This window comes from Podarcis vaucheri (genome assembly GCF_965113315.1).
Source record: "Podarcis vaucheri genome assembly, chromosome: 9".
Taxonomy (NCBI): Eukaryota; Metazoa; Chordata; class Lepidosauria; order Squamata; family Lacertidae; genus Podarcis; species Podarcis vaucheri.
In genome coordinates this window covers 75,242,725-75,264,833 of record NC_138767.1, presented here as the reverse complement: position 1 = coordinate 75,264,833, position 22,109 = coordinate 75,242,725, and the positions used below count along the sequence as shown (strand labels likewise).

The 22,109-nt window shown below is 43.3% G+C and overlaps 1 protein-coding gene across 4 annotated transcripts in view; it reads right to left on the bottom strand.

Annotated features, from left to right (window-relative positions):
- LDB2 (LIM domain binding 2) overlaps positions 1-22,109 on the bottom strand; it is a 235,000-nt gene that overhangs the window by 10,827 nt on the left and 202,064 nt on the right. For 3 of the 4 annotated variants that reach the window (XM_082237458.1, XM_082237460.1, XM_082237461.1), the window contains exons 6-7: positions 1,720-1,843; positions 1,050-1,204 (exon numbers count right to left, since the gene is read on the bottom strand). In XM_082237458.1, coding sequence (XP_082093584.1) covers positions 1,050-1,204; positions 1,720-1,843 — 279 coding nt within the window. The remainder of the gene's footprint in view (positions 1-1,049; positions 1,205-1,719; positions 1,844-22,109) is intronic. The other variant, XM_082237459.1, reaches the window with a different exon arrangement.

The window sequence follows — 22,109 nt, the reverse complement described above, 5'->3', positions numbered from 1 at the left end:
TGTTGTTGTTGTTGTGGCATACCTTTGCAGCTATCACTGGCAAGAAGGAGACTCTCTTCTCATAATTTGTCATGGGGGGTGGTAAAGGTAAAGGTAAAGGTAAAGGAACTCCTGACCATTAGGTCCAGTCATGGACGACTCTGGGGTTGCGGCGCTCATCTCGCTTTGCTGGCCGAGAGAGCCGATGTACAGCTTCCGGGTCATGTGGCCCGCATGACTAAGCCACTTCTTGCGAACCAGAGCAGAGCACGGAAATGCCATTTACCTTCCTGCCGGAGTGGTACCTATTTATCTACTTGCACTTTGACATGCTTTCAAACTGCTAGGTGAGCAGGAGCAGGGACCGAGCAACGAGCTCACCCTGTTGCGGGGATTCGAACCGCCAACCTTCTGATTGGCAAGCCCTAGGCTCAGTGGTTTAGACCACAGCGCCACCCGTGTCTCTTGGGGGGGGTAATCATTGACTAACTGGAAGGAGAAGGAGGGCTGACCAGTAATGCCAGGAGTGCGGATGTGTCTCAGTTCCAGGCAAGAAAAACATGGCTCTAGGTGCAGAAAACACTCCCCTGATAACTTTCTTGTTTTTAAGTGAATTTTTAGTGATTATGCTTCCAAAGCTATGCTTAAAAGTACTTTTGGGTAACGCCTGGGGAAATTTCAGACACCAGAGCCTGTTGCTGAATGTTCACAGGAACGCCTGTATATGGCACATGCAAAGAACAGAATTCTCACAATACTCAGCACTGTCTAGGATCAGGAGCTGACTTAGCCACTTTTCTAGCGCAAAGTGGTCATCTGCAGCGTATGGATTGCCTTTTCATTTATCAGCTTTACTTTCCTCGTTTACAGAAAAGTGAATGGAAGCATTTCTGGGCTGAATACAGAAATGCCGTTTAGAGAGGGGGGGACTAAAAAGTACAGTACACATGCAGAAACCATTTTATGGTTGCTTGGCTCTTGGCCTATGTGAATTTTGTGTGTGTGTGTGTGTGTGTGTGTGTGTGTGGTTGTCATCTTATATGGAGGCCTAACAGGAAGGTGAGACTTACAGGTACCTGACTTGAAAGACTCAGGTTTGCAGCTGCCGCCGCCTTTTTCTTGCTGTTGGTGCTGTTGGTGTTGTTCCCGGCGCTGCTGTTGGAAGTGCTGCTGGTGGAGTTTTTCCTTTTCCTCCGTTTGGTTGCTGGCTGCCTTGTAGGCTCTGCTACAGTAGACACACGGGAGAGAAAATGAGTGACAGCTCTCAGTGCGTGCCGGGAAATGAGAGTGACAAACAACGGCATTCTCCTCCCCTGGTTTAAAATTCCCGCGTGCTGAACGAATCTGCTAAACACTGGGCACGTTAGCCTAGAACTCAAAGCAAATTTAAATTACGGGGTATGATTCCGATATAGCAATTCTAACCATTCATAGATCTCAAACCCAAATAGCTCCCTGAGGTGGTGTGAAGTGGAGTCATTCACCTCATAGCTCCTCTTCAGAGCAGATTCTCCTCACAGACACCCATCAGTCATCTTCCATCTTCCACTTGGACAATGGTTGCTGCTGATTCTGCTGCCAAGCGGACCTGATCCTGACACCTTAAGCCAATTAATTACTACATCTGGCAATGCATAGTGCTAGCTGACCAAGTGATGGGTCGACACGGATCTGGCCAGAGCTAACATTTCTGTGGCGAGAACTCTCTCAAAGGTCAATGGGAAATGTACAGCGTCATACCTGGGGGTGCCACCATCCTCTGCCATTTCTGAAACAAGCATGTTTTCAGGCAATCTCGAGGACTTAAATTATAGGTTTTATGCCTTGACATCAATTCTTGCATTGGCTCCAATATTACACACAACTGCAAAAAGAAAGGAGGCAGGGAAGCAAATTTAAAAGGAATTGCATTTGCTGAGAAACATACTTCTAGTCTGAATTGAAACTCAGCTTATCGCCCTAGTCTCTGGTTCCTATGCTTTCTGCTAAACAGAGAGTTATGTGATATGCATTTCAAGCAGTGACGCTGTTGAATCTCACATTTCTGGGCTCAGGAATCTAGAATGCAGCTTTGCTGCAAATATGAGGTGAGCAGGACAACTCAATTTCTTCTCTGGCTTGAGTTGTATTCTGAGCAGATGAGGTTGGGGTAATAGCCAGCGCTTGTGCTTTCAAAAACAGGCAGTAGCCATTGCTTCTTTGTCCCAGAATTCTAGCTGTGCAAGCTGACACATGGAGACTTCTATAGTCTGCAGTTTTCATATTGGAACTGAGTCTAAAAACTGACACTATGGCCATAACTTTTTTGCTTTTTATCCCACCCCCCCCTTAACGTTTTAACAGATTAAGAGTTGTTGTAAACTCAAATGTTCGCTCCCTATTTTGTGACATTTTGGTTGGTTCTAATAAATTTATTTCCCAACTGTGGATTTGGGAGGTGTTTTTCCCCCCTTATGGAATGCATCCTTTTTGTATCTCCTGGAGAATACTGTAACCTGTGTTAAACTGTTGTACAGGTGTATAAAGAAAGGAAGGAAACATACAGAATATAACATTTTCATATCTCAAGACTAACTCTTTGCCTACAACTTTCATATTACTTTTTGTTATACACAGGTTTATGCATCTCTTTCTGTTTGCAATCTGTGCTTTCAGAAACCCTGCATTCCTCAGTCTGTCCCCTTAGTCTTAGTCCTCTGTAATCTGCCCGTTCATTCTGCTATGCGACTCCCTTCTCTGACCCTGAAGGAGTCTTCCTTTTCCCATTCCTATCCATCCCTATTTCTATAACTAGCTTCCACCATCTTTTTACTCCTTGCCTCCGTCTTCCCAGTTCTCTTTCTTTCCATTTATCTGATTGTCCCCCTTTTACCTTCCTTCCCACTCTGACTTCACGGATGTCAGAAGGGTGAGCACACCAGAAGTGGGGTGAAGCGAAGAGGTGCTGGTCTGCTCAGGGCTCACGCATACAAAGAGCATGGGGGTTCTAGGGAGTGAAGAGGGCTTCGTTTTTCTTTCGTTTTTAAAGCCCTATGCGGCCTAGGACCCTTGTACCTACGGGACCGCCTCTCCTGTCCCATGGAGGACCTTAAGGTCCACAAATAACAACACTTTGGAAGTCCTGAGCCCCAAGGAGGTTAGATTGGCCTCAACCAGGGCCAGGGCTTTTTCAGCTCTGGCCCCAATCCAGTGGAACGCTCTGCCAAAAGAGACTAGGGCCCTGCGGGATTTGACATCTTTCCGCAGGGCTTTAGGGCTGGACTCAGTCTAACCCCCCCCCATTTATTTCTTTATTAATGGAACCCCTTATATGGGATTTGTATATAAATTTTCCCTTGGCTCTTTTTGCTGGCCCATGTAGGACCAGCATGGATAGTTGGCCCCGGTGAATATTTGACGTTTTCTCCCCTTATGGCTTTGTTCTATAGGCTACCACTAAAACGAGGCTGCATTTTAAGCAGCATTTTAAACTGTATTCTAACATATTTTAATCAACTGTTTGTTTGGTGTTTTTTGTTTTGTTTTGTTTTGAACATTTTTACTGTATTTATATTTGGTGTTAGCCGCCCCGAGCCCGGTTTGCCAGGGAGGGCGGGGTATAAATAAAAAATTATTATTATTATCTAGCCATTCCAGCTATTCCTCATCAGCCTCAGGTTGTCCTAAAATAACCCAGATCTCCAAGTTTATGTACTAACTTTTATTTACAGATATATAGAGAGAAACATTTTTCTGCCATAATAAAAATGTCCAGCTCTAGAGTTATAATTAATAAACAGATCCATCTTGCAATGTATTATGTCTGCAGTTGGGATTTCATATAAGAATAGATCAGTTTTTGGAGTACACAACTAATATTTACATTCTCGGTTGGTTATATTCATTCATATTTTGGTTGTCTTCAATCATTCCTATATTTCCATCAGACACATTCTTAAGCAAGACTGCCAAAAAGAGATCTACTGTAATTCTACCAGTTCTGGGCACCAGGTGGCAGAACTAACTCAGCTAAGGAACCTAAACACTCACTTGGCTTGTTATGGTGGAAGCGAAATGCAAATTACTTTCAAGTGAGCTAATTCATTTTGGTTGGCCTTTGCATTTTAAGCAAGGAATACAGTGGTTTTTTTAAAAAGTAATATGCATGCCATATGGCAAGTATATTCAGCGTATTTCTTGAAAGTATATTTTCCCCTTAAAATCCTGTAAGTTGTTAAATTGAAAACCTAGAATGGAAACAGCCCTTAAATCCTAAAAAAGCATCAAAAACAGAAATACATAATACAGTCTACTGCCAGTCATGAGCAGGATCATATAAACAACAGTGTATGGATTGTGTATCTATGAATTTTTTCATAAGGGATGCACACTACATTACACCAAAATTGCCCTAAGAAGGACTATTTTCCAGGCAGAAATCTTCTTTAATGTCTTTGCAGAATCTGGAATAAAGATGGAGATCTTCATTCCAGTTGGTAATTGGGTTGGACTTGAGTTGGTTCTGTGTGCGTGCGGTTTTTAATCGTTTATATAAATAAATAAAAATAAATAAATATAGTTGTTAAATTGTTTTCATATGTGCAACTGTTTTAACTGTTTTTACTGTATATATGTAACTGTTTTATAAATTTATATATTGCAAATTACTTTGGGGTGTCTCATCGGAAACAATTCATAAATAAAATAAATACATGTGACATCAGATGGTTGAAGCCTCTAAACCAGAGTTTAGAGAAATATGTAAGATTACCTTCTCAGACTAAACCACTGATTATCTATTCTGTAGATCACATACAGAATGTGGAAACAGACAGATATTTAACAAGCCATCTAGGCTCTAAATTTTAGCATAGGTGTTACAGACCGAAGTGCCCCTATTTTCCAGGGACAGTCCCCAATTTACAGAAACCATTCCAGTTTCTGATTTGATCCTGGAATGTCCTGCTTTTCCTTAAAGTTAAAGGGACCCCTGACCGTTAGGTCCAGTCACGGATGACTCTGGGGTTGTGACGCTCATCTCGCTTTATTGGCTGAGGGAGCCAGCGTTTGTCCGCAGACAGTTTTTCCAGGTCATGTGGTCAGCGTGACTAAGTCGCTTCTGGCGAACCAGAGCAGCGCACGGAAACGCCGTTTACCTTCCCACCGGAGCAGTACCTATTTATCTACTTGCACGGCGTGCTTTCGAACTGCTAGGTTGGCAGGACCAGGGACTAAACAATGGGAACTCACCCTATTGCGGGGATTCGAACCGCCAACCTTCCGATTGGGAAGCCCTAGGTTCTGTGGCTTAATCCACAGCGCCACCCGCGTCCCGCTTTTCCTTAGGCTGTCTCTATTTTCATCAGAGAAATGTTGGAGAGTGTGGAATTATGTGACCACCGAGCCAAGGAGATAAGTAATGAAATTACCATTAGAAGACATCTGGAGGCAGCTCTTTATAGGGAGGTTTTTTAATGTTCAGTGTTTTATTATGTTTTTATATCTGTTGGAAGCTGCCCAGAGTGGCTGGGTCAACCCAATCAGATGGGCGGAGTATTATTATTATTATTATTAGTAGTAGTAGTATTTTTATTAGAATAGGTCGTCCCTATTTCATTGGAGAAATGTTGGAGGGTATGGAGTTAATACGCATCTATCCTCAAACTGCACTTTAAGCATTTTGAACGCTAAAATTTAAACTTTAAAATAGCTTGTATATTGTAGCTGGTAAGATACTACAGTAGTTTAAAATCTTACCTCTGTCATAATATTTGCTATGAATCTCACTAGTTCTCCAATACCCCATGTTAGATCAACATGCTCAAGTATGTGGTGGCTACTCCAACTCGAGATGGTTCTGACAGAATTTAGATCAACTTCTCCAGTTTCAAGTGCAGTTTTCTGACTGAAATGGCATCTTTGCCAGAAAGTAGGTAGAGGGACTTTGATTTGCTGAACCTCTCAGATGATATTATCCTACTGTAAATTGGCTGCAAAGGGACTTGGTTCCAGTCTTTCCTACAGGCTAGATTCCAAAACTGGTGCTGGTGAATTTCCAGACACTTTGGCCATGCTTGTCTTGCAGAATTCTGTCCTGGCCTCCATGCTCTTTAATATTTGCATGAAACCACTGTGGGAGGCTATCTGGAAATTTGGAGTACAGTGCCATCATACCCTCCAACATTTCTCCAATGAAAACAGAGACGTTAATAATAATAATAATAATTATTATTATTATTATTATTATTATTATTATTATTTTATTATTTATACCCCACCCATCTGACAGGATTGCCCCAGCCATTCTGGGAAAAACATAATAAAACATTTAAAAACTTCCCTATACAGGGCTGCCTTCAGTTGTCTTCTAAAGGTTGTATAGTTACTTGTCTCCTTGGTTCAGGGGTCATATAACACCATACCCTCCAACACTTCTCTGATGAAAATAGGGATGTCCTAAGGAAAAGTGGTACATTACAGGATCAAATCAGAAACTGGGACGGCTTCTGTAAAATTGGGACTGTCCCTGGCAAATAGGGACACTTGGAGGGTTTGCGCCATCTGTATTATGATGATACCCCCTCCCAATCACTCTTTTTCATCATATGACTGGGAGACAGCCACTGCCATGAATCATTTGCTCCCGCCAGGTTCAACAAACTGAAGCTTAACTGACGTATGCAAGCCTGAAGTCATCAAATTAGTGTAGCACACCTTGGAAAATTGTTCAGAAACTTCAGTTACGACAGAATGCAGCAGTGAGAATTCTGATTGAATCGGTTTTCTATGTTTTTGTTGCAACAAAGCTGGCTTCCAATTCCAGGCCCAATTCAAAGTGTTGGCTACCATCTTTTAATTTGCGTGAGGTTGAGAGCTGAATACTTAAGTGCCATCTTCCCTACTATGAACTAGTCGATCAATCCATATATTTCATCAGCAGGGACCCCTTCTTTGCATTTCACTGAGTTTTGAGGCTCAGTTTTAATGATAGAACATGAGGAGGTATTCTCCTTAGCAGAGTCTACAGTGTGAAACTCCTCATCCAGGAGGTTCTTTTGGTTCTCATGCTGACCATCTTTAAACATCACCTGAAAGCTTTTACAATTTGACAAGCCCCAAGGCCTGGTTGCTGCCTGATTTGTTTTTATCCTTTCCTTTTCTCTCTCTCCTTCTCTGCGTGTGCTGAAATGCTTGTTTAGCTATTGGAAAAGCAAATGTGTATGCTTATATTTTAGTATTTTAGTTGCAAGCTGCATTGGACAGCTTGTGGGAGTTGGAAAAGCGAGGTAAGAAAGCCTAAAATATATAAAATATAAAGAAACAAGACCATAGCCAGCTACCCACTCTTTCATCCCTGTTCTGCATTTGCAGTTTGGGTATATAAATACTGACCTACCTTACAGAGCAGTTAATATCACAACCAGATTAGATATGTATAATTGTATTACATGATATTATAGAGTTCTGGATTTTGCTGCATGGAACTGATGGTTGGAAATGATTTCTCTCTCTCTCTCTCTCTCTCTCTCTCTCTCTCTCTCTCTCTCTCTCACCTCCCCCGTCTTGAGTGCTTTATGTATAAATTGAAATTGATTGGGAGACAGAGTAGACAGAGGGAAAGATTAGACAGACAGACAGACAGCGTTTGGAGGCATGGGAGTAACATATCATAAAGGCCTCTTCACATTATGTACTTTGATGTTGTACACATAAGATTTTTAAGTGTACATCAGGCATCAGCAAACTTTACCAGCAGAGGTCCACTGGTCCCTCAGACCTTGTAGGGGGCTGGACTATATTTTTTGGGGGGCAAATGAACGAATTTCTATGCTCCACAAATAACCCAGAGGTGCATTTTAAATAAAAGGACACATTCTACTCATGTAAAAAGAAGCTGATTCCCAGACTGCCCGCAGGCCAGATTTAGAAAGTGATTGGGCCGGATCTTAGTATGCCTACCCATGGCGTGCATGAGCTGGAAATTTAAAGTGTGAACATGACACACAAGTGTCCTTCAGGCTGTGCACGGCCTATGGTCCAATAGGCCCATGTCTTAGCTCTGCTGCCGGACTTCCTTTTAACTAGAGATATCTGGAGCTGAACCTCAGATCACTTGCATAGACAAGAGGGACTCTTCTGTGGAACTAAGCCCTAAATCTGAAACCTACTGTTGACTTGGCTGATACAAGCAATGTAAGTCTGACCAGAATGCAAAATTCAGAAGCTTATTTACTGAAAGTGGTCCCCAGATAATATTTATTTAAACTTGCCTTTGGTCCTCTAAATTTGCTACAACCTGTGCTCTCCTTTCTTACATGAAGCTGGTTCAAAGTATCACCATTCAGCGATGGCACCCTGATTACCTTTACTGATTAAAAAGCTTTCTTCTACTTCCTTTTGGAAATGTTTTGTGACCTATCAGAGATTCCCGGGCAAACGGTATCTAAAGGAAACAGCACTGGAAAAAGGTTGGTTTCCCTGCTTGCTGTTTCCCGTCACATGGTGTCCGTGTGTGACATTTCCTTCCTCTCAATTCCTCCAAAAGGCAAACAATCCACTATTCAGCAGTTCTGACTCAAATCCTAACACCTGATGCTTCTGATATGCAAACTGCCACCTTTTCCTATTTGTGCAACAATTAGACCTTTATCTGTTTGCAGCTTTCCACTCCGACTATAAAAATGCACCCACTGTCACTTTTGACGTTTGTCCTTGGCAGCTTGCTGAAGTGCGGAAGGACTCCAGAAAGCTGCTCGCCTGATTCAGGTCATCACCGATCCAAAGCAAATGACAGTCATAAAAAAATAAAATAATTCAAGCACACTTCAAAGTGTTCAGGCAAAGTGAAATTTGGCAAATTTAAAACGCTTCGATGAAATGCGCTCGCTCTACAGGCACATGAGAGACAGGGGATGCAACAGGTGTGCCCCCATTGTGACCTCTCCCTCAAGCCAAATGCAGCCCCAAAGCTGTGGATTTGATCTGAAGGATTATTGGAGGTCCAAATTACTCTCTTCAGACGAGCATCTGTAGCATGGAGGCAGGACCTGCACACACGGCCGTACTTTAAAAGTGGAATGCACTCATTCTGCACCCACATGGCATAAAAAAGATGCAGTACTATTATTTCAGGTACTTGGTGATCTTTTTAATATGAATTCCCCAAATACCACGACAAAAAGCAAAAGCAATTAAGGGTAAAATTAAGCCTCCCGATTGATCACATAAAACTTTCAGGCATTTTAACCGTTTTGTTCATCAAATAATGAATTACAAGACTTCTCACCTTGGCTACTGTGTGGGGAGGACAGAGCTTTCATCGGGTACAGACTGCAGCTCTGTCCATGGCCATCTCACTAGAAGCTTATGACACCAATGTGGCAAGAGCGCCATTTAATTCTAATTCATAAAGGTAAAGGTAAAGGGACCCCTGACCATTAGGTCCAGTCATGGCCGACTCTGGGGTTGCGGCGCTCATCTTGCTTTATTGGCCGAGGGAGCCGGCGTACAGCTTCCAGGTCATGTGGCCAGCATGACTAAGCCGCTTCTGGCGAACCAGAGCAGCGCACGGAAATGCCGTTTACCTTCCCGCTGGAGCGGTACCTATTTATCTACGTGCACTTTGATGTGCTTTCGAACTGCTAGGTTGGCAGGAGCAGGGACTGAGCAACGGGAGCTCACCCCGTTGCGAGGATTCAAACCGCTGACCTTCTGATCAGCAAGTCCTAGGCTCTGTGGTTTAACCCACAGCACCACCCGCATACCTATTCTAATTCATATCTGGGCTAAATTAAAGGTGCTGGTTTCGACCTTTAAGGCCAGAGAACAGGGTACCTTCTCTCATATGACCTCTCCCTGCCTGAGAATTGAGATTTAGGACCTTCATACACATGCACTGTCAAGAGCAGGATATATAGCAAATTTCCTCAGTGAGGCGTCTTAATAATATTGGGTGTGAGGAATTCAAATCTATTATTATTGGGCAACATTAAGCTTGGTAAGTCTATGTTTTATGAAGAAGCACATAAACTGCTTTTGGGAAACCAAAGAATTTTAATTCTACCTTCTGAAAAAGTCAGGTAATGCAATATAATATAATATAATAATAATAATATAATATAATATAATATAATATAATATAATATAATATAATATAATATAATATAATATAATACAGTGGTGCCTCGCAAGACGAAATTAATTCGTTCCGCAAGTTTTTTCTTCTTGCGAGTTTTTCGTCTTGCGATGCACAGTTTCCCATAGGAATGCATTGAAAATCAATTAATGCGTTCCTATGGAAACCGCCTTCAGACCAGGTCTGGGGACAGTCTGTCCCCCGACCTCTTCTGAAGGCTGGGGGGGCACAAGGGCTTTTCTTCCCACCCCCAGCATTTTAAAAAACCCCGGGACAGCGGAGGACTTCTCCGCTGTCCGGGACGATCTTAAAATGCTGGCAGGCGGCATTTTAAAATCGCCCGGGACAGCGGAGGACTTCTCCGCTGTCCGGGGCGATGTAAAAGCTCCCGGGAAGGCAGGCAGGGGGGAGCAAAGACTTTCGCCCCCCGCCCGCCTTCAGAAGAGGTCCAGGACCTCTTCTGAAGGCCGGCGGGGGGCGAAAGTCTTTGCTCCCCCCGCCTGCCTTCAAAAGCCGTCCGCGATAGCGGGAGGCGCTTCCCTGCTATCCCGGACTGCTTTTAAAATGCTGGCGGTGGGGAGCAAAGCCTTTCGCCCCCCGCCGGCCTTCCTGGACCTCTTCTGAAGGCCGGAGGGGGGGGGAAGGCTTTGCTCCCCACCACCAGCATTTAAAAGAGGTCCCCGGAGATTTCCCTATGGGCTTTCGTCTTGCGAAGCAAGCCCATAGGGAAATTCGTCTTGCGAAGCGCCTCCAAAACAGAAAACCCTTTCGTCTTGCGTGTTTTCCGTCTTGCGAGGCATTCGTATTCCGGGGTACCACTGTAATAATATAAAACTGCAAGTACTTGGCAATTGTTTTTAATAATTTCTATGCAATTTTACACACATTTTACTTACCAAGCACTTACTTATTAAATGATATTAATTTAACCAAAATATCTTTTGAATTCCCAAGCCATGCTACAACTTTTTAGCGCCTTTCATTTTGGCAATGTGAAAGCTGAAAAAATCAACATGCCCTATGCAATGTTGTCTCAAAATGGATGAAATTTCATGTGCAGGATCTGTGCAGGCTGTCTGTATGCCAGCAGGTCCAATTTAAGGTGCTTATGCTGACATATATAAAGTGGAATGAAGTAAAAATATAAAGCCCTGGAAGACTGGGGATCCAAATATCCAATAAAACTCCTCTGCCAATACTAACCTGCCTTGAGATCAGCAGAGGAAGCCCCAAACAAGTGTTGCTCATTGTGTGTAGAATGAGATAGGGACTTCTTGGTGGTGGTGCCTGGTTATGGAACTTCTTTCTAGTGGCAAGGACAGCTGTATCCTTGATGCACTTCTCTTACCACTTAAGACATGGGTAGGCCAACTAACGCCCAGGGGCCGGATCCAGCCCAATCACATTCTCAATCCGGCCTGTGGATGGTCCAGGAATCAGTATGTTTTTACATGAGTAGAATGTGTCCTTTTATTTAAAATGCATCACTGGGTTGTTTGTGGGGCATAGGAATTCGTTCATTATTTTTTTTCCAAAATATAGCCCAGCCCTCACAAGGTCTGAGGGACAGTGGACTGGCCCCCTGTTGAAAAAGTTTGCTGACCCCTGAGTCTTAAGACATTCATACTCAATGAAGCTTTTGATGGAAATGGTTTGCTCTCTGATCTATGTATGTTTACATTTTAATACTGCTCAATTCTTCTATGATGTTTATATAATAGGATTTTTATTGTATTTTATTGCTGACGTTTCATTGTTTATTTTTTTATTCTTTAATTTTGCTGTAGGACTTATAGAAGTTGCTTTCTGATTATTATTTTTTTAAGAAAAGTGATATACAAATACTTAAATAAGAAAATAAGTACATAAATAAAATCATGTAAATGTTATACATATGAAATGTAAGATAACTATTTAAAAAACTACCAACCGGTAGGAATAAGTCACGTCTATCTTGAATATTTTCCTTTTCATCTCACATTAACAGTAATGCACCAAAACAAAACAGTCTTTAACATTTATCATGAATGTGTCCTTAAATGATAGCCCTCTGATGAAATTATGTGCTCAATGGATGAAACTGGGCCTTGTCAATTAATCAACTGAAGTTTAGTTGATTCATCTACCAGTTAAATTGATTAAAGCTTGCAACTTAAAGTATAATATACATGCCTGCAATCATGTAAGAAAAGAAGAAGTAACAATCTAAGGTGAAGATCAACAAACTGCTTCTGTAACAAATCTTCTTCTAGGTCCATACGAAATAATCTCATTTCTTCACTTCAGCTCAGGCACAAATGTCATGTAATTCACATAACCGGTTCTATTTTTAGACTGAATTGTAGGAAACTTGCTGCATTAATAAATGGCAGAAAAGCACAGGACTACACTGGCTAGTAATGTGGTAGTGAAATGTAGCCCTGGCCTTTAACCAATAAAGTACTGTTTGCCGTCAAAGCCCTGCAAGTAAAAACAGATTTTCTAAAGGAATGATTAATAAGCTGCCAAACCCTTGATAAATGTGGTTGTTGTTTTTTTTAAGTGATTTGGAATTTTTTCAGCTACACCAAATCTGTTTACCATGTAAACAAGGTCAGCAAACCTTTTCAGCAGGGGTCCACTGTTCCTCAGACCTTGTGGGGGGGGGGCGGACTATATTTTGGAAAAAGAAGAATGAACAAATTCCTATATCCCGCAAATAGCCCAGAGATGCATTTTCAATAAAAGGACACATTCTACTCATGTAAAAAACACCAGGCAGGCCCCACAAATAACCCAGAGATGCATTTTAAATAAAAGGACACATTCTACTCATGTAAAAACATGCTGATTCCTGGACCGTCCGCGGGCCGGATTGAGAAGGCGATTGGGCCGGATCCCATGCCTACCCATGGTTTACATCAAAGAAGTCCTCACTCAAATAGAAAGCAGCATGAGAATGACACACGTCTCATAAAACAAAATGATTTTTTTTAATGAAGAAAGAAAGATAGAAAGAAAGACGAATCTTTAAAACCATGAATGCACCAACACCTAGAGTAACAAAATGGCTAACACAAGGTGTTCCAAGGACAGGGCTGAGCTTGCCTGGGATCCACTGGATCCCGAGTCAGACTCACTGCCATCACCCAATGGCATCAGGCCTGGATGACACGGGTTCAAATCTTATCTCTGCCATGAGCTTTTTCTCTCTCACTTTCCTGGAATTTGGCTTGGCTCTATACTTATAAGCAAACACAAACGCTCTTTGGTTTTTGTTTTAAAAAGGACGTAAGTTCAGAGTTTCTTAATCTCCTCTACTTCATTACAAACCTCTAGATTCATGCCCTGTGGCCAGATGGATGTTTACATAAACACAGTTACACTGCAACAGAAGTCCATTTTGAGGTTACATAAAATAAAAGAGCAATTACTGGAAAATGGAACTTTTTAATTAAATGTATTTGAAAGAAGTAGGGATTAATGATTTTAAAGCAGGAGAGTATTTAATGCTTACAGCCATGAATCATCCCCACCAAAGCTGCAATCCTACTGTTTGTCAGTAGTGCTTTCCAGTACTGATATTCCTTGTACTGAATTATGCCTTAAACTTCAGGTCATAGTGAGAAATCGGGTCCTCCCTTAAAGAGGGCACGTGTTGCAGTGAGACCTGGCAACCAAACCCTGTGTTGTGGGTGGGTACATTTGGATAACCACAACACCCGATTGGTAGGTCCCTTGATGCAGGGTTCAATCAGGCCAATGGGACGCAGGCTAAACGGATCAAGGGACCTATTTAAACCCATGCACGTGACCCAGAGCTTCCTCTTTCGGCGCATGCATTCAGAACACCCGCCCACCTCTCCCTACGTTTAGGGCTTTGCACTTGACCTTGCTATGCCGTCGTGTGTCGTCTGTCATTGGGACAGGGGCACGGCAGGAATTTTCCCCACTTGGCTGACTGGCTGTTGCCATTTCGGTTTCGCCTGCCGCGTAGCAAATCGTCACAACTTGTAAGGTTGCAGATAGGCTCTGGTTCAGGTGATAGGGATGGGGGAACGGTCTCGCCATCCCTATGTGAAGGGTATTCCGTTAAAGGAATCCAGGGACTCGGTGGTTTGGTCAACCCCTGAGAGGGGGTTGTGCCCGTGCCTGAGTCCAGGGGGGCATTTGGGTGGCGGAGATAGCCCGTTCCCGGCTTTTTGCTTATCCAGGTGCTCACCCTTGGCTGACCTATGCTGGTGCCCTGGGTCAGTGCTATCTGCATGGCAGGGAGCTAGTCGAACCAGAGCCTATGCAACCAGTCACTTTCTGTAATCAATAAAGTTGTGGCTTAAATTCTGCCAAAAACCAAACCAAAATTTGAGACATGTGTGAATTTATTCAGGGGGGAGGTTTCTGGCAGTGGCGTAGTGTGGGTTGTCAGCACCCGGGGCAAGGCAAGTAATTTACGCCCCCTAACCCGTGGATTTGCACCCCCTAACCCATGGATTTGCGCCCCCTAACCCATGGATTTGCGCCCCTAACCCCCAGATGTTGCGCCCGGTGTGGCCGGCCCCCCCTGCACCCCCCACGCTACACCACTGGTTTCTGGGTCTGAATATGCAAACTCCTTTTAGTGGATGGCCACTTCATGGTGGGTAGCAGGTGTGCGATACACCTCAACTTACCCCCCCCATGACCTGTTGGCCCACCCCATGGCTTAGATGCTTCTTCTATGCAAGGACCACCTTTGCAAGCTGGCAGCCAAGAGCACCCTCCTGGTGGAAACAGCATTTGCTGATCCCTGTCCTATATTATGCTTACAACAATAATATCAATACAGTTCTTCAATCCAAAACTAAAAACCTTGTGGGGGAAAAGTTATCATTTGAATGCACATGACAATGAATGCAGTATGTGGGTTTCCCCAAGCATCTGATTGTTTATTTTACATTTCAGACTACTTTTAAGAAATTAATGTGTGATTTGTAGGTGCGCACATCTCTGCAAAAAAAACCCTGCCCTATGAAAACTGAGAGTTGCACATCTTAACAGCCTGCTATGACATCATAACAAAGCCAGAGGATATTTCATTTTTGCTTGTTTTGCACAATGTCAATCTAATAGGCGGGGTTCTGCACACTTCTAAGACACTCCAATCTAGAAGAAAAAAATATTGGTTTATAGCCTGGAAGAGGATATTTTAATATGCAGGCCTTTCCTTAACGCACAGTGCAGAAGGAAACTCAGCTACAGACATCCAAATAGAATGGACGTTTATTTTTCTGCTTGGAATTTCAGGCAGAGACTGAAGCTGCTATTGAATACTTTATTGGGCCACATATTCCTGTACAGCAGTCTAGATGAACTCTGCAACCTCCCGTCATTGCTAAATCCAGGGGGAACTGGCAGGCAAAAGAATTAGCTGGACAGAAAGGGGAGGATTCCAAGTGACCGTGGCGCGCTCTCTCTCTCTCTCTCTCTCTCTCTCTCTCTCTCTCTCTCTCTCTCCTGCTACCTTTCTCTTCCACTGAATCATATCAGATATATGAGTACAGACTACAGCTTGCCTCCAATACAATACCTGCATATCTCCATGCCTACCCAAAACCTGCTGAAGAAGAAGGAGGAGGAGGAGGAGGAGGAGGAGGAGGAGGAGGATTTAGTGCAGGGGATTGAGTAGGAAGCCCAAGTAAAAATGTACTACGAGGGTTGTTTATTAAAGATTTCCCCTGACCCACTTCCGGTTATTGTAGGAGGATGAAATTGCACATGTATAATGCTACATCTCTCCATAGGTAACGTGGTAATTTGTAGCTCTGCACTCCTAACAGTTTCTCTGTTACTGGTGCTAATGTGGAGTAACGTCTGATAATGGAACCAGTTGAATGCAGGTTCTGGTACTTGAAAGGGCGCACACCAAGGGAGACGTTCAATGAGATGAAAGGGACTTATGAGGAAGATGTCTTATTATATGACGTAGTCAAGCACTGGCACCGTCAGTTCAAGTGTGGTCGGATTTCGGTGGAACGGTTCCCATTCCTGTTTGACCACAGCAAGTGGAGGGCGCCATTTTGGAGGATCACCGCATAACCATTCGCCAACTAGCTGCAGATGTCAAGATCAGTGTGGGCTCTGCAGAAAAAATCATCCATGACCATTTGTACATGGGAAAGGTGTCCACACCATGGGTTCCCTGGCTGTTGACGCCTTTCCAGAAGCAGGAATGAGTCACATGCTCACAGGCTCTTTTGGTCATGTGTCACGAAAACCATGACTTCTTCGCCAGACTAATTACTCAGGAGGAAACATGGGTCCATCATGAGACTAAATCCCAGTCCAAACAATGGAAGCACTCTGCCTCACCACCTCCAAAGAAGGCCATCAGTGGGCAAGGTCATGATCACAATCTTTTGGGACCAGCACGGAGTAGTGGTGATGAATTTCCTGGCAAAGGGGACCACAATTACCGGGACATACTACGCTTCACTGCTACAGAAATTGTAGAAGGCCATCACAATTGAGAGGTGTGGTATACTGACCAAAGGTGTCCGCCTCCTGCAGGATAACGCCCCGGTTCACAACTCGCATGTTGCTCAGACGAAAGCACGATCCTGTAGCTATGAAATCCTTCCTCACCCCCCTTATTCTCCCGAACATTGGACCTCCACCTCTTTCCAACCATGACGTTGGGCAAGCTTTTTCCAGATGATGAAATGCTGATTTCTGAGATCATGTCATGGCTTCTGACTCAACCTGCCAACTTTTGCAGACAAGGTTTCCACAGCTGCATAAAGCAATGGAAGAAGTGTGTGACTCTTGCCGGTAGCTATGTAGAGAAGGACTGTGCCCAGTTTCGTTTGTCTCAATCCACGGGAAGTACGTCAGGGGAAATCTTTAATGAACGCCCTTCGTAGTGATGGGTTTGTGCTGTTAGGGAGAGCAAAGCCTGCTGGTTCAACCTTCCCTGGTCAATCTGGAATACAGCCTTGAGGTACTCCTGCATCAGAGGCCCAGGAGCAGGCGAGACTATGGCTCCTTCTCATCCAATTCAGAGCTGCTGGTTAATAACCCTGGTTTATAACTCGGTACAGTGGCGTTTAATCACTCCCTCGGCTTCTGTTGTCTCTGCCTGGCAGCTGTGGCTGCTTAAGTAGGGGCGCTGTACTTTCCAGAGTGCTTTGGCCTAGCATCAGATCTTGCAGTGTATCCACCATTACACCTCCTTCCTTCAATTCCAGTGGATGAATCTGGGTGGCGGTTAGGCATTGGAGTATTCGGTTGGAGGGGAGGGGCGGTGGCGGCCATCACCTACCCCTCCTATTTCGAGCGTATTCCATTAAAGGAATCCGGGGTGTGTGTCCTCTGTCTGAAGCCCAGACAGGGGCCAGGGCCACAGCACGACCTCTATCGGTGACCCTGGGGGAATTCCTAGTGGATGTGCATCAACAAGGCTCCCTCTATCAGGGTTAACCCTTACTAGACTCGCGGCAGGCGGGCAGGAGTCAGATATAGTCATTGGTTCCAATGCCTAAGCCAATACAACTCACATTCTGTAGTCAAGAAAGTTGTGGCCTTTTTCAGCCCGTTAACCTAAATTCTGGTGTCAAGTGTCTTTATTCTACAATGGGGGAGGGTTCAGGACCTTGCCACGCAAACCACACCCATGCACATCAAATCACCATTATCACTCACCAGGAAGACACACCAGGAAGTTAACTGTAACTTCCTTCTCTTTTATGAGTCAATAAAGACACGAATGCATTGTTACATGAAGTAGAGGATCAGGTTTGGTTCTTGCAGCATGGGAAAACAAGACCGTTTCCCCTTAAGTTAGCAGACAGCTTTCCCCCCGTCCAGATATGTTAGTTTGATGAATGCTATGTTCTGACCCTGGGCAGAGAGCTAGCCGAGAGGATGGACAAATTCCCTCAAGTACTTCAAGATTGGTTGTTGAACCAGAAGAACATGCAAAGCCCAAGTCTGCAGGTGTAGCTCAATTTATCTTCTCTGATACTCCCTTACAGGCTGGGGGGAAAAGAACTTATCAGTGAAATACAGTGTGTGACAGAAGGAGGGAGGAGAATTCAGCAATAACTGATAGTCAGAAAGTGACAGAAGAGATTCACTGTAAGTATGTACAAAGTGACGGCCACTGGAACAAAATGTGCATTTCACACATACACTATGATGAGAATCTGAACATGAGGTAAATAAACAGAAAAGAGATCTTGAGTTCAGGGGTATTAAATTGTGTGTCTTTGCTTTTCAATTTGCATTTTGTTATATTATTCCCTTTTTATTTTTAATTCTATTCTTTGTATACTGTATTGTTGTTTTATTGCTATGGCCGATGGCTGATGCAAATAAAGATTCATTCATTCATTCATTCCCTGTAACTTGCTGTTATTTTTATTGATTATAGTCTAGAAATTATTTATTGTAACTGTTAAGTATGAATTTCTGTTTAAATATTATTTGCTGATATTTAATCTTATCGTGTACTATTATATTCTAATGGGTTATTGAATATTACCTTATTTGAAATAAGCTGTTTATTTAAAAGTTACAGTTTTATTATGACATTTTTTGGAATGGAACAGGTTGTTATAAGTTGAGTGATCTTTCCTGTTTCTTCAGCTTGTGAACTGCCTTGTGTAAAGTAATATCGAAAGGTGGTATATAAATTAAGGACAATGGTGACTTAAGATGACTGGTGAGGGACCATCATGTCTTGCTTTTCTCAAAGCCAGATTCATACAGGAGTTCAGCCTACACTTGAGTAGGACCCTGGCAGAGAGACACATGCCCGACTGGCATATTTTCTCCCTCCTGGTTGATTGTTTGGGAGCTTCATAAGCTTTCTTCAGTCCGAACATCACAGCGACGGATGCCAACTGACACCGGCTGCAAGAAGCCAAGTTACAGGGAACCAGGCAGAGGGCCTTCTCGGTAGTGGCACCCGCCCTGTGGAACGCCCTCCCACCAGATGTCAAAGAGAAGAAAAACTACCAGACTTTTAGAAGACATCTGAAGACAGCCCTGTTTAGGGAAGCTTTTAATGTTTATCAGACTACTGTATTTTAATACTTTGTTGGAAGCCGCCCAGAGTGGCTGGGGAAACCCAGCCAGATGGGCAGGGTATAAATAATAAATTATTATTATTATTATTATTATTATTATTACATACATTAAAAACTAAAATGATACCTAGGGTGATTGAAATGATAGGAGGAAGCTGGCTTCTTTTGTGGCTTCTTGGCTCTGAAAAGAGCTGAATTATGTGGAATGAAGTAGGGTGATATGGGTTAGACATGTTAGACATCAGAAATGACCCAGATCCTTACATCAGCTTAGGTTGCCAATCTCTGAGATTTATGGGAGAAGGAAAATGGAGAGAGGGGGTGTCTCCCCTAGCAGACTGGGTGGAAACTAGAGACACTCAGTGGACACAGGGAATGGTACCTGATGGATTATCATCAGCAGCATAGCCCGGCTATAACTGGAAGCTGAAGAATGGATGCAGCAGGCATGGGAGAAGAGCTAAGAGCAAAAACTCTCACCAATCCTGGAGAAGGCTAAAACCTGGACTCATCAGGAGAAACCCCCAGACCTGGCAGACCTAGGTTTTACATGTCTGCTTGAGTGCTTTATTAAAGATTTTTCCCTACAACTACTGATCAGGAATAACCATCCCTTGTTTTTAAGATACAATAAAATCAAAGTCTAAGATGGGATGACTTTAGGAGTTACTTAATGTCCCCCATACATATTTTATGTGAAACAGTCTGATCTGCAACAGAAAGAGGCTGTGGACCGTTGATTAAAGCAGCCCTCTACGCTCTCTTTCTGCTCTGAAATCTCTTTTCTTGGTCTAGATGAGTTACATTTCCCACCCACCCCACTCGCAGTAACAATTCTGTTTTCTTCTTCTCGAATCCTGAAAGCTCCTATTCATTGCTTTGGGCTCACCATAGAGCCAGAATCTATGACTAAATTGAAATAATGTTTACCTTGCTACAAAAAATAAAATAAAATGCATAATAAAAACAACTTTTCTTTTGCCTGCATGCGGTATGGCATTTCCACAGTGAGAAAATAGCTCAAGGGAGTGGTGAAATTAATTTCAAGAAATTGGATTTTTGTGGGTACAAAAGACTTCAGAGTGAATGACTAACTGTGGGGACATTGGGATAAGAGGAAATATTCTCATTGACTTCAACAGAAGCCGGGCTGAACTCTATTAATAAAATTTAACTTCAAATGTTGCAATACTGAAGCAGTCATAGCCTCAGAAAAAGAGGGAAATTGAAGAATTTCAGAAGGCCAGTTTCAAATATACAGTGGTACCTTGGTTCTCAAATGCCTTGGTACTCAAACAACTTGGAACCCAAGCACTGCAAACCAGGAAGTGAGTGTTCCAGTTTGCAAACTTTTTTCAGAAGCCGAACGTGCTTTGTTTTGAGTGCCACACTTCCGTTTTGAGTGTTACGCTGAAGTCTGTCTGTTTTTGCTATTTATTTTGTGTTTTTGTCTTTGCGGCTTTTTTGTTTTGTTTTTGTGACTGTGTGGAACCCAGTTCAGCTACTGATTGATTGATTGTGTGATTGCATTACATTGTTTATTGCTTTCATTTTATGGATCAATGGTCTCATTAGATAGTAAAATTCATGTTAAATTGCTGTTTTAGGGGTTGTTTTTCAAAGTCTGGAATGGATTAATCTATTTTGCATTACGTTCTATGGGAAAGTGCCCCTTGGTTTTGGAACGCATTGGTTTTGGAACGGTCTTCCAGAACGGACTAAGTTTGAGAACCAAGGCACGACTGTACTTCCAGTGCTTTGCGCCTAATGCTATTTGGACAACATTCTAAGTCAAGGGTCAGCAACCGTTTTAGCCATGGGCCAGTTCACCATCCCTCAGACCATGTGGTGGGCCAGACTATATTTTGTAAAAAAATATGAATGAATTCCTGTGACCCACAAATAACCCAGAGATGCATTTCAAATAAAAGCACACATTCTACTCATGTAAAAACACGCTGATTCCCGGACCATCCGCGAGCCAGATTTAGAAGGCGATTGGACCGCATCCAGCCCACGGGCCTTAGGTTGCCTATCCCTGTGCTAGGTTGATCTACTCCACATGTGAGACTGCTGGTACTGCAGAACTGAGGATGCAATAATTTGCTAAGAGTCCTGAGCTGCTAGAATGGAGTGTCCCATTTTAGACTGTTGGTGAGTGATCATGGATCTACAAGTGGAAAACCAGCACATCAGGGAGCAGCCTTGGGTGGAAGCACTCTTATTCATATGACAGGGGCTTTTTTTAATTGGCAATGAGATTCCCCCCCCCAAAAAAATGCAGTAAAGAATTCAAAAGCAGCACCCCAACCAGCTGCTTGAAGAGGGGCAGTTGATGCCACTACTTTAGGATTCTTTAGGGACGCGGGTGGTGCTGTGGATTAAACCACAGAGCCTAGGACTTGCTGATCAGAAGGTCGGCGGTTCGAATCCCTGCGACGGGGTGAGCTCCCGTTGCTCGGTCCCTGCTCCTGCCAACCTAGCAGTTTGAAAGCACGTCAAAAGTGCAAGTAGATAAATAGGTACCACTCCAGTGGGAAGGTAAACGGTGTTTCCGTGCGCTGCTCTGGTTTGCCAGAAGTGGCTTAGTCATGCTGGTCACATGACCCGGAAGCTGTACGCCGGCTCCCTCGGCCAGTAAAGCGAGATGAGCGCCGCAACCCTAGAGTCGGCCACGACTGGACCTAATGGTCAGGAGTCCCTTTACCTTTACTTTATAGGATTCAGTCCCATGTTTTTGTCTAGCTTTAGTTTTTTAATCAATATGCTACTCTAGTTAGCACACCAGAAAAAAAACACCACCCAATTCTTTGGTAAAATATATTTAAATCTTGATTGTTTCCATATTAGGTTTCGGGTGCAACATTGAGCTATTCAGCACTTTTTACAGAGTTTACATTGCAAGTGGAAATTTAAGCATGCGGTCTGAAGCGCTACAGTCCTTGCTGCCTCCTCAGGATTCTGTGTGTCTC